The sequence below is a fragment of the Cherax quadricarinatus genome, chromosome 65 (genome assembly GCF_038502225.1).
Source record: "Cherax quadricarinatus isolate ZL_2023a chromosome 65, ASM3850222v1, whole genome shotgun sequence".
NCBI classification, from domain to species: domain Eukaryota; kingdom Metazoa; phylum Arthropoda; class Malacostraca; order Decapoda; family Parastacidae; genus Cherax; species Cherax quadricarinatus.
In genome coordinates, this window is record NC_091356.1 from 18,844,892 (window position 1) to 18,859,113 (window position 14,222).

Genomic DNA, 14,222 nt, shown 5'->3' on the forward strand with positions numbered 1-14,222 from the left:
ATAGCTGAACCACTTGCCAAGAAACTTCTTCATCGCTATCCCACATAAGAACACTGTAGAAGGTCTGCTCACAAACTTATTCAATCTTCTTTCCAAGCTACCCAAGATTTTAGACTCTATAACCCCACTCGGTACATCATCAGATGCAGCATTCTCCACCTGACCTCAGCATTCTGAACCGGACTATAAATACTCGCGTTCCTTCCACCCCAGGTAGTTCTGTTTGTGACTTGAAAAAGCCCACTGTGTGGGCGAAACGTAGTCAATAAAGGATCACATTATACTGCATATGTGTTTATATTTCCATTACTTTTCCTCACAACCAGACTTCCTTTTTCAGACATCACATAGTTCAGGATCAGATTCCTTCTAAACGCTCATTACTACAGAGCACCTACAGTTGTAGGTGCACCTACAGTGCTCTGTAGTTACAGGCAGTAAGTACAGCAGTACTGCACTTACTGAGCAACGGCACTGGTATCCTCGTGTACCCATTGGTACCAAACGGGTATAAAGAATAAAGGAAGATACACAGAGTTTGTCTGGGTACAATTTCTAGAGGATCCTCAAAAAATGTATTTTAGGTGTGATATAAGTGTTGAAAATCGAGCACATTTTTTATGGTTGTCAGTAAATACTTGGGATAAACTTTTTAGTTTATTCCAAGTATTTAATTTAATAGTCTCGTTTAGCTTGTCTTACATATATTTTTTTATCTCTCTTCTAATGTGAATACAGTCAGTGGCCACTTTATTAGGTACGCCTGTACGCCTGGTAATTAATGAAAATTTATAATTTGTCAATCACGTGGCAGCACCTAATTGCCCAAAATCATGCAGACATAGTCAAGAGTTTCAGTAGGCCTGGTGGCTAAGGGTCTCACTTCACACGGGTTCGATTCCCAGCGAAGGTTGAAACATTAGGCGTGTTTCTTTACACTGGTTGTCTATGTTCACCCATCAGTAACATAGGTACCTGGGTGTTAGTCGACTGGTGTGGGTCGCATCCTGGGACAAAACTGACCTAATTTGCCGGAAATGCTCTGCATAACAAGCGGCTTTCTATATAGTAGTATATCATTGATGTCAGCTACGGTCTGTATACCTTGTACATGTACTAGTAGTAAATAAAGATGTTATTATTAGTATATTATTATATATAGTTGTTTAGACCAAACGTCAGAATGAAGAAGAAATGTGATCCGAGGGATTTCGACCGTGGAATGATTGTTGGTGCCAGACGAGGTGGTTTAAATATCTCTGAAACTACTGATCTCATGAGATTTTCACAGACAACACACTCTAGAATTTACAGAGAATGGTGTGAAAACCCCAGAACATCCAGTGAGCAGCAGATCCGTGGGTCTTGTTAATGTGAGAAGTCTGAGGAGAATAGTCCTGTTAGTTCCATCTGACAGAAAAATGACAGTAAATCAAATAACCATGCATTGAACACACAACACGTCAAACCTTGAAGTGGATGGTCACAGCAGCAGAACACCACACCCGGTACCACTCTTCTCAGTTAAAAACGGGATGCTGAGGCTACTATTGGTACAGGCTCACTAAAATAACTAAAGATTGGAAAAACGTCGCCTGGTCTGACGAAGTGCGATTTCTGCTGTGGCATGCAGATACTAGGGTTAGAATTTAACGTTAACAACATGAATCCATGGATCCATCCTGCATATGCAGACGACAAATCTGCAGAAACTGCTTGATGCTATCATGTTAACATGGACCAAAATCTCTAAGGAATGTTTCCAGCATCTTGTTGAATCCATGCCAAGAAGAATTCAGGCAGTTCTGGAGGTACAGGAGGAGCCTAAACAATACTAAGAGAATGTATCTAATAAAGTGGCCACTGACTGAATATTGATTCATGAAATGACCCTCATTTCTTTTGACACACCTATAAATTCCTTACTTCTCCTCTGTAAGATGATTGGAACTCCTGTTCATCCATTTCGGACCATTTCTATTCGATCGTATTTCTCCATAGGGAATAAAGTGTCATACTGATAGTTGTCCTCATCACCCAGTGATAGGTGTTCTCTGTACCAACCGTATGTAAATAAAACACAAAGTATCATATTATGGATGGTATACAATACTGACTAGTTGAAGAATGAAGCACATAAGTAACACCTGAGTATCTTTATTACCGAAAGGTTTCACCTGTGTAATAGGTTTCTTCAGATGAGTACAGGAAGCGGAATTCTTGTAACAGTAGGAGTAGTTTTGACGTGATGAGTCTGTCAACCTCCGTAAGAGACAGTCAGTCCCACAAGCCTAAATCATAACTAACTCTCAGGTAAGAAGAGAGAGGTGAAGTGATGATAGGCGAAGATTACCGCCTGAATGGAGTGTCTTCAGTCGTAGAAACAGAGCCAGCAGCAGAGTGCTTGGTGGCATAAAGTAACATCATACAGGCTGAGGACAGCTGGTAGGTGCAAAAGTCCAGGACTTCACTTACTTGGAATGACCCATTCCAAGTTGTACATAGTTGTCGAAATATTAAGTGAATGAGACACATGTGGAACATTTGGATATTTTTATTACTAAAACATAACACTGGAAACAGTAGAAATGATCAGTCCGTCACCAGCAGGAGGAGGAGGAGGAGGAGGAGTTTATTCTCTCAAGCATAGGCATGCTGCTAGACTTTATGTACTTAAGTAGAAGTGAGATGAAGCAGCTGGAGTTGACATCATAGGTGAGTGTGGTCCACAAGTGGAAGTAGGTTATGATAAACGATTGTTTAGCAAAGGCGTTGTGAAAGATATCCCTGTAGCAAGACAATATAGTGCTGCTGTGTCAGCCAACAAAATGGTATATAAAGCCTGGCCGTTTGCCTGTGCTATAGACTTGTGGGACTGACTACCTCCCACAGATTGACGAACTGATCACGTAAAACAATCTTTACTGCTCCCTATATTCGACTGAAGAATCTTTTTCTGTGCAGGAGAAACGTATCGGCAATAAAGATTCCCGAGTGTTGGGGATACGTCTTAATCATCATGTTACTGATAGTATATAATATCGAATATCATATATCTGCAGTACATGTGTCTTATTCATCAAGGTTTGTATATTGTATAATTTGATTCTTATGTCTTTATATAGCCACTGTACATTAGCATGTCCATCTATACGTGATTAATGTTCTCTTAAGAGCCAGTGCTTAGTGGGTACTGGTGTGTCCAGCTGAACCAACAACACATTATGCTGCCCACAGTTGGTCGAGATGATAGTGGACTTGTGTTCTGGTGGCAGCCTTGACACCCAGCTCACCCCGCCCTCAAGCCCTAATCATACCCTGCTACCAGACGCCCACACCTGCCGAGGCGCTGCCAGACTGCCTAGGACCGCCCGAGTCCTTAACACAAATCAGCCCCTACAGGTGGGCGGACTAGCGCACCCACCTCCCTCCCACACGTCATACGGGTGGCCGGCACCACTACACCCGCTGCCGTTCAAGGGATGTATAAGAAACTTGAGAATTAATGGTGAGGTGAGGTTTATTTTCCTGTTATTCTTGTCTCATTTTAGTAAGTTAATTTAATATCATTATCATGCACCTCATACTTATCCTGTGGTCGATGGTCAAAAGTTTACAGAGGTACGTAATAGATCCAGGGGCTGTACCTCAACATTACAGAGGTATATAATGGGTCCAGGGACTGTACCTCAACATTACAGAGGTACATAATGGGTCCAGGGACTGTACCTCAACATTACAGAGGTACACAATTGGTCCAGGGACTGTACCTGAACATTACAGAGGTACATAATGGGTCCAGGGACTGTAGCTCAACATTACAGAGGTACATAATGGGTCCAGGGACTGTACCTCAACATTACAGAGGTACATAATGGGTCCAGATACTTTACCTCAACATTACAGAGGTACATAATGGGTCCAGGGACTGTACCTCAACATTACAGAGGTACATAATGCGTTTAGGGACTGTACCTCAACATTACAGAGGTACATAATGCGTTTAAGGACTGTACCTCAACATTACAGAGGTATATAATTGGTCCAGGAACTGTACCTCAACATTACAGAGGTACATAATGGGTCCAGGGACTGTACCTCAACATTACAGAGATACATAATGGGTCCAGAGACTGTACCTCAACATTACAGAGGTACATAATGGGTCCAGCGACTGTACCTTAACATTACAGAGGTACATAATGGGTCCAGGGACTGTACCTTAACATTACAGAGGTACATAATGGGTCCAGGGACTGTACCTCAACATTACAGAGATACATAATGGGTCCAGCGACTGTACCTTAACATTACAGAGGTACATAATGGGTCCAGCGACTGTACCTTAACATTACAGAGGTACATAATGGGTCCAGCGACTGTACCTTAACATTACAGAGGTACATAATGGGTCCAGGGACTGTACCTTAACATTACAGAGGTACATAATGGGTCCAGGGACTGTACCTTAACATTACAGAGGTACATAATGGGTCCAGGGACTGGACCACAAAGTTCTGATAGCTGAACAAGTTACAAAGGTAATGAACTATTTACATGTTCACATCTGATCAGTTTGTTCACCCTGGATACTTACTGATGTTACACACCAGTGACACATTGTATACAACCCTGATGTTGACACACCAGTGACACATTGTACACAACACTGATGTTACACAGCAGTGACACATTGTACACAACCCTGATGTTACACACCAGTGACACATTGTACACAACCCTGATGTTGACACACCAGTGACACATTGTACACAACACTGATGTTACACACCAGTGACACATTGTACACAACACTTATGTTACACACCAGTGACACATTGTACACAACCCTGATGTTGACACACCAGTGACACATTGTACACAACACTGATGTTACACAGCAGTGACACATTGTACACAACACTGATGTTACACACCAGTGACACATTGTACACAACACTGATGTTACACACCAGTGACACATTGTACACAACACTGATGTTACACACCAGTGACACATTGTACACAACACTGATGTTACACATCAGTGACACATTGTACACAACACTGATGTTACACACCAGTGACACATTGTACACAACCCTGATGTTGACACACCAGTGACACATTGTACACAACACTGATGTTACACAGCAGTGACACATTGTACACAACCCTGATGTTGACACACCAGTGACACATTGTACACAACACTGATGTTACACAGCAGTGACACATTGTACACAACACTGATGTTACACACCAGTGACACATTGTACACAACACTGATGTTACACACCAGTGACACATTGTACACAACACTGATGTTGACACACCAGTGACACATTGTACACAACACTGATGTTACACACCAGTGACACATTGTACACAACACTGATGTTACACACCAGTGACACATTGTACACAACACTGATGTTACACACCAGTGACACATTGTACACATCACTGATGTTGACACATCAGTGACACATTGTACACATCACTGATGTTGACACATCAGTGACACATTGTACCCATCATATCGTAAAGGGTTCTTAAATTGAGATATCGTAGGTTGAAAGTAGACACACTTGTAGGATGGTAAATATATTGTCAGACTGAGATGGTGAGGGATAGAGCCCACTGCCTTGCCTGTCTACGCCTGGATCGTCTGCCGCCGAGTGAGGCCGGGACAGGGGCATGAGCCCACACATCTGTATCCCGTGACGTCACACAAAGCCACAGGCCTACGAGGGATCTCGTGTCTAAAGCACAGGGATGATACTAATATGCTATGCTATATAATACTGGGAATACAGGGATCAGCAACTATGCTGACAATCACTTATATTGACACATCAGTGACACATTGTACCCATCACTTATATTGACACATCAGTGACACATTGTACCCATCACTTATATTGACACATCAGTGACACATTGTACCCATCACTTATATTGACACATCAGTGACACATTGTACCCATCACTTATATTGACACATCAGTGACACATTGTACCCATCACTTATATTGACACATCAGTGACACATTGTACCCATCACTTATATTGACACATCAGTGACACATTGTACCCATCACTTATATTGACACATCAGTGACACATTGTACCCATCACTTATATTGACACATCAGTGACACATTGTACCCATCACTTATATTGACACATCAGTGACACATTGTACCCATCACTTATATTGACACATCAGTGACACATTGTACCCATCACTTATATTGACACATCAGTGACACATTGTACCCATCACTTATATTGACACATCAGTGACACATTGTATACATCACTGATGTTGACACATCAGTGACACATTGTACCCATCACTTATATTGACACATCAGTGACACATTGTACCCATCACTTATATTGACACATCAGTGACACATTGTATACATCACTGATGTTGACACATCAGTGACACATTGTATACATCACTGATGTTGACACATCAGTGACACAGTGTACACATCAGTGATGTTGACACATCAGTGACACATTGTACACATCAGTGATGTTGACACATCAGTGACACATTGTACACATCAGTGATGTTGACACATCAGTGACACATTGTATACATCACTGATGTTGACACATCAGTGACACATTGTACACATCAGTGATGTTGACACATCAGTGACACATTGTACACATCAGTGATGTTGACACATCAGTGACACATTGTACACATCAGTGATGTTGACACATCAGTGACACATTGTACACATCAGTGATGTTGACACATCAGTGACACATTGTATACATCACTGATGTTGACACATCAGTGACACATTGTATACATCACTGATGTTGACACATCAGTGACACATTGTACACATCAGTGATGTTGACACATCAGTGACACATTGTACACATCAGTGATGTTGACACATCAGTGACACATTGTATACATCACTGATGTTGACACATCAGTGACACATTGTATACATCACTGATGTTGACACATCAGTGACACATTGTATACATCACTGATGTTGACACATCAGTGACACATTGTACACATCACTGATGTTGACACATCAGTGACACATTGTACACATCACTGATGTTGACACATCAGTGACACATTGTACACATCACTGATGTTGACACATCAGTGACACATTGTACACATCACTGATGTTGACACATCACTGATGTTCTCATGATAAGAATAACTTGTCTGTTTTAAATGTTTATTTGGAAGAATATAATTATCTTGCGTCGGTCATGTCATTCTTCACCTCTCCCTGCTGTTCTCCCTGCTGTTTTCCCTGCTGTTCTCCCTGCTGTTCTCCCTGCTGTTCTCCCTGCTGTTCTCCCTCCTGTTCTCCCTCCTGTTCTCCCTCCTGTTCTCCCTGCTGTTCTCCCTGCTGTTCTCCCTGCTGTTCTCCCTGCTGTTCTCCCTGTTGTTCTCCCTGCTGTTCTCCCTGCTGTTCTCCCTGCTGTTCTCCCTGCTGTTCTCCCTGCTGTTCTCCCTGCTGTTCTCCCTGCTGTTCTCCCTGCTGTTCTCCCTGCTGTTCTCCCTGCTGTTCTCCCTCCTGTTCTCCCTCCTGTTCTCCCTGCTGTTCTCCCTCCTGTTCTCCCTCCTGTTCTCCCTCCTGTTCTCCCTCCTGTTCTCCCTGCTGTTCTTCCTGCTGTTCTCCCTGCTGTTCTCCCTCCTATTCTCCCTGCTGTTCTCCCTCCTGTTCTCCCTCCTGTTCTCCCTCCTGTTCTCCCTCCTGTTCTCCCTCCTGTTCTCCCTCCTGTTCTCCCTCCTGTTCTCCTTGCTGTTCTCCCTCCTGTTCTCCCTGCTGTTCTCCCTGCTGTTCTCCCTCCTGTTCTCCATGCTGTTCTCCCTCCTGTTCTCCCTGCTGTTCTCCTTCCTGTTCTCCCTGCTGTTCTCCCTGCTGTTCTCCCTGCTGTTCTCCCTGCTGTTCTCCCTGCTGTTCTCCGTGCTGTTCTCCCTGCTGTTCTCCCTGCTGTTCTCCCTTTTGCTCTTCCTGCTGTTCTCCCTGTTGTTCTCCTTGCTGTTCTCCCTGCTGTTCTCCCTTCTGTTCTCCCTGCTGTTCTCCCTTCTGTTCTCTCAGCTGTTCTCCCTGCTGTTCTCCCTGCTGTTCTCCGTGCTGTTCTCCCTGTTATTCTTCCTGCTGTTCTCCCTGTTGTTCTTTCTGCTGTTCTCCCTGTTCTCCCTGCTGTTCTCCCTGCTGTTCTCCCTGCTGTTCTCCGTGCTGTTCTCCCTGCTGTTCTCCGTGATTTTCTCCCTGCTGTTCTCCCTGCTGTTCTCCCTGCTGTTCTTCCTGCTGTTCTTCCTGCTGTTCTCTCTGTGCTACTCTTCCTGCCCCTGTCTTCGTTACTCTCCCTGATTTTTTCTGCACTACTCACCCTGCCTCACTCTTTGCTACTCTCCCTGCCTCACTAACTGCCACTCTCACTGAGTCACTGTCACTCTTCCTGCCTCACTAACTGCCACTCTCACTGAGCCACTGTCACTCTCCCTGCCTCACTAACTGCCACTCTCACTGAGCCACTGTCACTCTCCCTGCCTCACTAACTGCCACTCTCACTGAGCCACTGTCACTCTCCCTGCCTCACTAACTGCCACTCTCACTGAGCCACTGTCACTCTCCCTGCCTCACTAACTGCCACTCTCACTGAGCCACTGTCACTCTCCCTGCCTCACTAACTGCCACTCTCACTGAGCCACTGTCACTCTCCCTGCCTCACTAACTGCCACTCTCACTGAGCCACTGTCACTCTCCCTGCCTCACTAACTGCCACTCTCACTGAGTCACTGTCACTCTCCCTGCCTCACTAACTGCCACTCTCACTGAGCCACTGTCACTCTCCCTGCCTCACTAACTGCCACTCTCACTGAGCCACTGTCACTCTCCCTGCCTCACTAACTGCCACTCTCACTGAGTCACTGTCACTCTCCCTGCCTCACTAACTGCCACTCTCACTGAGCCACTGTCACTCTCCCTGCCTCACTAACTGCCACTCTCACTGAGCCACTGTCACTCTCCCTGCCTCACTAACTGCCACTCACTGAGTCACTGTCACTCTTCCTGCCTCACTAACTGCCACTCACTGAGTCACTGTCACTCTCCCTGCCTCACTAACTGCCACTCACTGAGTCACTGTCACTCTCCCTGCCTGAGTCACTGTCACTCTCCCTGCCTCACTAACTGCCACTCACTGAGTCACTGTCACTCTCCCTGCCTCACTAACTGCCACTCTCACTGAGTCACAGTCACTGTCCCAGCAGCTGGTGGACCTGGGTAGTGACCGTGTAAGCAGACGAAGTTCTACTGGCTGTCCTGCCACTAACTGCCACTCTGCCGGCCTTCACTGCGGCATTCATGGCAGGTATGTTTCATGTTTGGTCCTAATAAGGTCAAGTGGAAGGTCAGGGGCCACGTTAGAGGTCATGCAATATATGGGCGGTCTAAGGTCATGTGGGAGGTAGTAAATCAATCACGTGTGGGAGCTCATAGACAACATGGAGGGCTGTCAATCACACGGGAGGTCATAGACAACATGGAGGGCTGTCAATCACACGGGAGGTCATAGACAACATAGAGGGCTGTCAGTCACACGGGAGCTCATAGACAACATGGAGGGCTGTCAGTCACACGGGAGGTCATAAACAACATGGAGGACTGTCAGTCACACGGGAGGTCATAGACAACATGGAGGACTGTCAGTCACACGGGAGGTCATAGACAACATGGAGGGCTGTCAATCACACGGGAGGTCATAAACAACATGGAGGACTGTCAGTCACACGGGAGGTCATAGACAACATGGAGGGCTGTCAATCACACGGGAGGTCATAAACAACATAGAGGACTGTCAGTCACACGGGAGGTCATAAACAACATGGAGGACTGTCAGTCCCACGGGAGGTCATAGACAACATGGAGGGCTGTCAATCACACGGGAGGTCATAAACAACATGGAGGACTGTCAGTCACACGGGAGGTCATAGACAACATGGAGGGCTGTCAATCACACGGGAGGTCATAAACAACATGGAGGACTGTCAGTCACACGGGAGGTCATAGACAACATGGAGGGCTGTCAATCACACGGGAGGTCATAAACAACATGGAGGACTGTCAGTCACACGGGAGGTCATAAACAACATGGAGGACTGTCAGTCACACGGGAGGTCATAGACAACATGGAGGGCTGTCAATCACACGGGAGGTCATAAACAACATGGAGGACTGTCAGTCACACGGGAGGTCATAGACAACATGGAGGGCTGTCAATCACACGGGAGGTCATAAACAACATGGAGGACTGTCAGTCACACGGGAGGTCATAAACAACATGGAGGACTGTCAGTCACACGGGAGGTCATAGACAACATGGAGGGCTGTCAATCACACGGGAGGTCATAAACAACATGGAGGACTGTCAGTCACACGGGAGGTCATAGACAACATGGAGGGCTGTCAATCACACGGGAGGTCATAAACAACATGGAGGACTGTCAGTCACACGGGAGGTCATAAACAACATGGAGGACTGTCAGTCACACGGGAGGTCATAGACAACATGCAGAGCTGTCAATCACACGGGAGGTCATAAACAACATGGAGGACTGTCAGTCACACGGGAGGTCATAAACAACATGGAGGACTGTCAGTCACACGGGAGGTCATAGACAACATGGAGGGCTGTCAATCACATGGGAGGTAATAGACAACATGGAGGACTGTCAATCACACGGGAGGTCATAGACAACATGGAGGGCTGTCAATCACACGGGAGGTAATAGACAACATGGAGGACTGTCAATCACACGGGAGGTAATAGACAACATGGAGGACTGTCAATCACACGGGAGGTCATAGACAACATGGTGGACTGTCAATCACACTGGAGGCCATACACAACATGGAGGGCTGTCAGTCACACGGGACATGGAAGGTCACTCAGCAAGCAGTGTATTACCTTCTAAACACAGTTCCTCAGTTCTGACACACATCCTCTACCTTCTAAACTCAGTTCCTCAGTTCTGACACACATCCTCTACCTTCTAAACTCAGTTCCTCAGTTCTGACACACATCCTCTACCTTCTAAACTCAGTTCCTCAGTTCTGACACACACCCTCTACCTTCTAAACTCAGTTCCTCAGTTCTGACACACATCCTCTACCTTCTAAACTCAGTTCCTCAGTTCTGACACACATCCTCTACCTTCTAAACTCAGTTCCTCAGTTCTGACACACATCCTCTACCTTCTAAACTCAGTTCCTCAGTTCTGACACACATCCTCTACCTTCTAAACTCAGTTCCTCAGTTCTGACACACATCCTCTACCTTCTAAACTCAGTTCCTCAGTTCTGACACACATCCTCTACCTTCTAAACTCAGTTCCTCAGTTCTGACACACATCCTCTACCTTCTAAACTCAGTTCCTTAGTTCTGACACACATACTCTACCTTCTAAACTCAGTTCCTTAGTTCTGACACACATCCTCTACCTTCTAAACTCAGTTCCTCAGTTCTGACACACATCCTCTACCTTCTAAACTCAGTTCCTCAGTTCTGACACACATCCTCTACCTTCTAAACTCAGTTCCTTAGTTCTGACACACATCCTCTACCTTCTAAACTCAGTTCCTCAGTTCTGACACACATCCTCTACCTTCTAAACTCAGTTCCTTAGTTCTGACACACATCCTCTACCTTCTAAACTCAGTTCCTCAGTTCTGACACACATCCTCTACCTTCTAAACTCGGTTCCTTAGTTCTGACACACATACTCTACCTTCTAAACTCGGTTCCTTAGTTCTGACACACATACTCTACCTTCTAAACTCAGTTCCTTAGTTCTGACACACATACTCTACCTTCTAAACTCAGTTCCTTAGTTCTGACACACATCCTCTACCTTCTAAACTCAGTTCCTTAGTTCTGACACACATCCTCTACCTTCTAAACACAGTTCCTCAGTTCTGACACACATCCTCTACCTTCTAAACACAGTTCCTCAGTTCTGACACACATCCTCTACCTTCTAAACACAGTTCCTTAGTTCTGACACACATCCTCTACCTTCTAAACTCAGTTCCTTAGTTCTGACACACATCCTCTACCTTCTAAACTCAGTTCCTTAGTTCTGACACACATCCTCTACCTTCTAAACACAGTTCCTCAGTTCTGACACATATCCTCTACCTTCTAAACACAGTTCCTCAGTTCTGACACACATCCTCTACCTTCTAAACACAGTTCCTCAGTTCTGACACACATCCCCTACCTTCTAAACTCAGTTCCTCAGTTCTGACACACATCCTCTACCTTCTAAACACAGTTCCTCAGTTCTGACACACATCCTCTACCTTCTAAACACAGTTCCTCAGTTCTGACACACATCCTCTACCTTCTAAACTCAGTTTCTGAGTTCTGACACACATCCTCTACCTTCTAAACACAGTTCCTCAGTTCTGACACACATCCTTTACCTTCTAAACTCAGTTCCTCGGTTCTGACACACATCCTCTACCTTCTAAACACAGTTCCTCAGTTCTGACACACATCCTCTACCTTCTAAACACAGTTCCTCACTTCTGACACACATCCTCTACCTTCTAAACACAGTTCCTCAGTTCTGACACACATACTCTACCTTCTAAACTCAGTTCCTCAGTTCTGACACACATACTCTACCTTCTAAACTCAGTTCCTCAGTTCTGACACACATACTCTACCTTCTAAACTCAGTTCCTCAGTTCTGACACACATCCTCTACCTTCTAAACTCAGTTCCTCAGTTCTGACACACATACTCTACCTTCTAAACTCAGTTCCTTAGTTCTGACACACATCCTCTACCTTCTAAACACAGTTCCTCAGTTCTGACACACATCCTCTACCTTCTAAACACAGTTCCTCAGTTCTGACACACATCCTCTACCTTCTAAACACAGTTCCTCAGTTCTGACACACATCCTCTACCTTCTAAACTCAGTTCCTCAATTCTGACACACATCCTCTACCTTCTAAACACAGTTCCTCAGTTCTGACACACATCCTCTACCTTCTAAACACAGTTCCTCAGTTCTGACACACATCCTCTACCTTCTAAACTCAGTTCCTCAGTTCTGACACACATCCTCTACCTTCTAAACGCAGTTCCTCAGTTCTGACACACATCCTCTACCTTCTAAACACAGTTCCTCAGTTCTGACACACATCCTCTACCTTCTAAACTCAGTTCCTCAGTTCTGACACACATCCTCTACCTTCTAAACACAGTTCCTCAGTTCTGACACACATCCTCTACCTTCTAAACACAGTTCCTCAGTTCTGACACACATACTCTACGTTCTAAACTCAGTTCCTCAGTTCTGACACACATTCTCTACCTTCTAAACTCAGTTCCTCAGTTCTGACACACATACTCTACCTTCTAAACTCAGTTCCTTAGTTCTGACACACATCCTCTACCTTCTAAACTCAGTCCCTCAGTTCTGACACACATCCTCTACCTTCTAAACTCAGTTCCTCAGTTCTGACACACATCCTCTACCTTCTAAACTCAGTTCCTCAGTTCTGACACACATCCTCTACCTTCTAAACACAGTTCCTCAGTTCTGACACACATCCTCTACCTTCTAAACACAGTTCCTCAGTTCTGACACACATCCTCTACCTTCTAAACTCAGTTCCTCAATTCTGACACACATCCTCTACCTTCTAAACACAGTTCCTCAGTTCTGACACACATCCTCTACCTTCTAAACACAGTTCCTCAGTTCTGACACACATCCTCTACCTTCTAAACTCAGTTCCTCAGTTCTGACACACATCCTCTACCTTCTAAACGCAGTTCCTCAGTTCTGACACACATCCTCTACCTTCTAAACACAGTTCCTCAGTTCTGACACACATCCTCTACCTTCTAAACTCAGTTCCTCAGTTCTGACACACATCCTCTACCTTCTAAACACAGTTCCTCAGTTCTGACACACATCCTCTACCTTCTAAACACAGTTCCTCACTTCTGACACACATCCTCTACCTTCTAAACACAGTTCCTCAGTTCTGACACACATACTCTACGTTCTAAACTCAGTTCCTCAGTTCTGACACACATTCTCTACCTTCTAAACTCAGTTCCTCAGTTCTGACACACATACTCTACCTTCTAAACTCAGTTCCTTAGTTCTGACACACATCCTCTAC

At 45.0% G+C, this 14,222-nt stretch overlaps 1 protein-coding gene across 1 annotated transcript in view; it reads left to right on the forward strand.

Moving 5' to 3' along the window:
- LOC128700571 (putative neural-cadherin 2) overlaps nucleotides 1-14,222 on the forward strand; it is a 271,817-nt gene that overhangs the window by 224,060 nt on the left and 33,535 nt on the right. Inside the window, exons 17-18 of the mRNA XM_070098997.1 lie at nucleotides 3,238-3,513; nucleotides 9,287-9,387. Of these exons, the coding sequence (XP_069955098.1) occupies nucleotides 3,238-3,513; nucleotides 9,287-9,387 (377 nt within the window). The remainder of the gene's footprint in view (nucleotides 1-3,237; nucleotides 3,514-9,286; nucleotides 9,388-14,222) is intronic.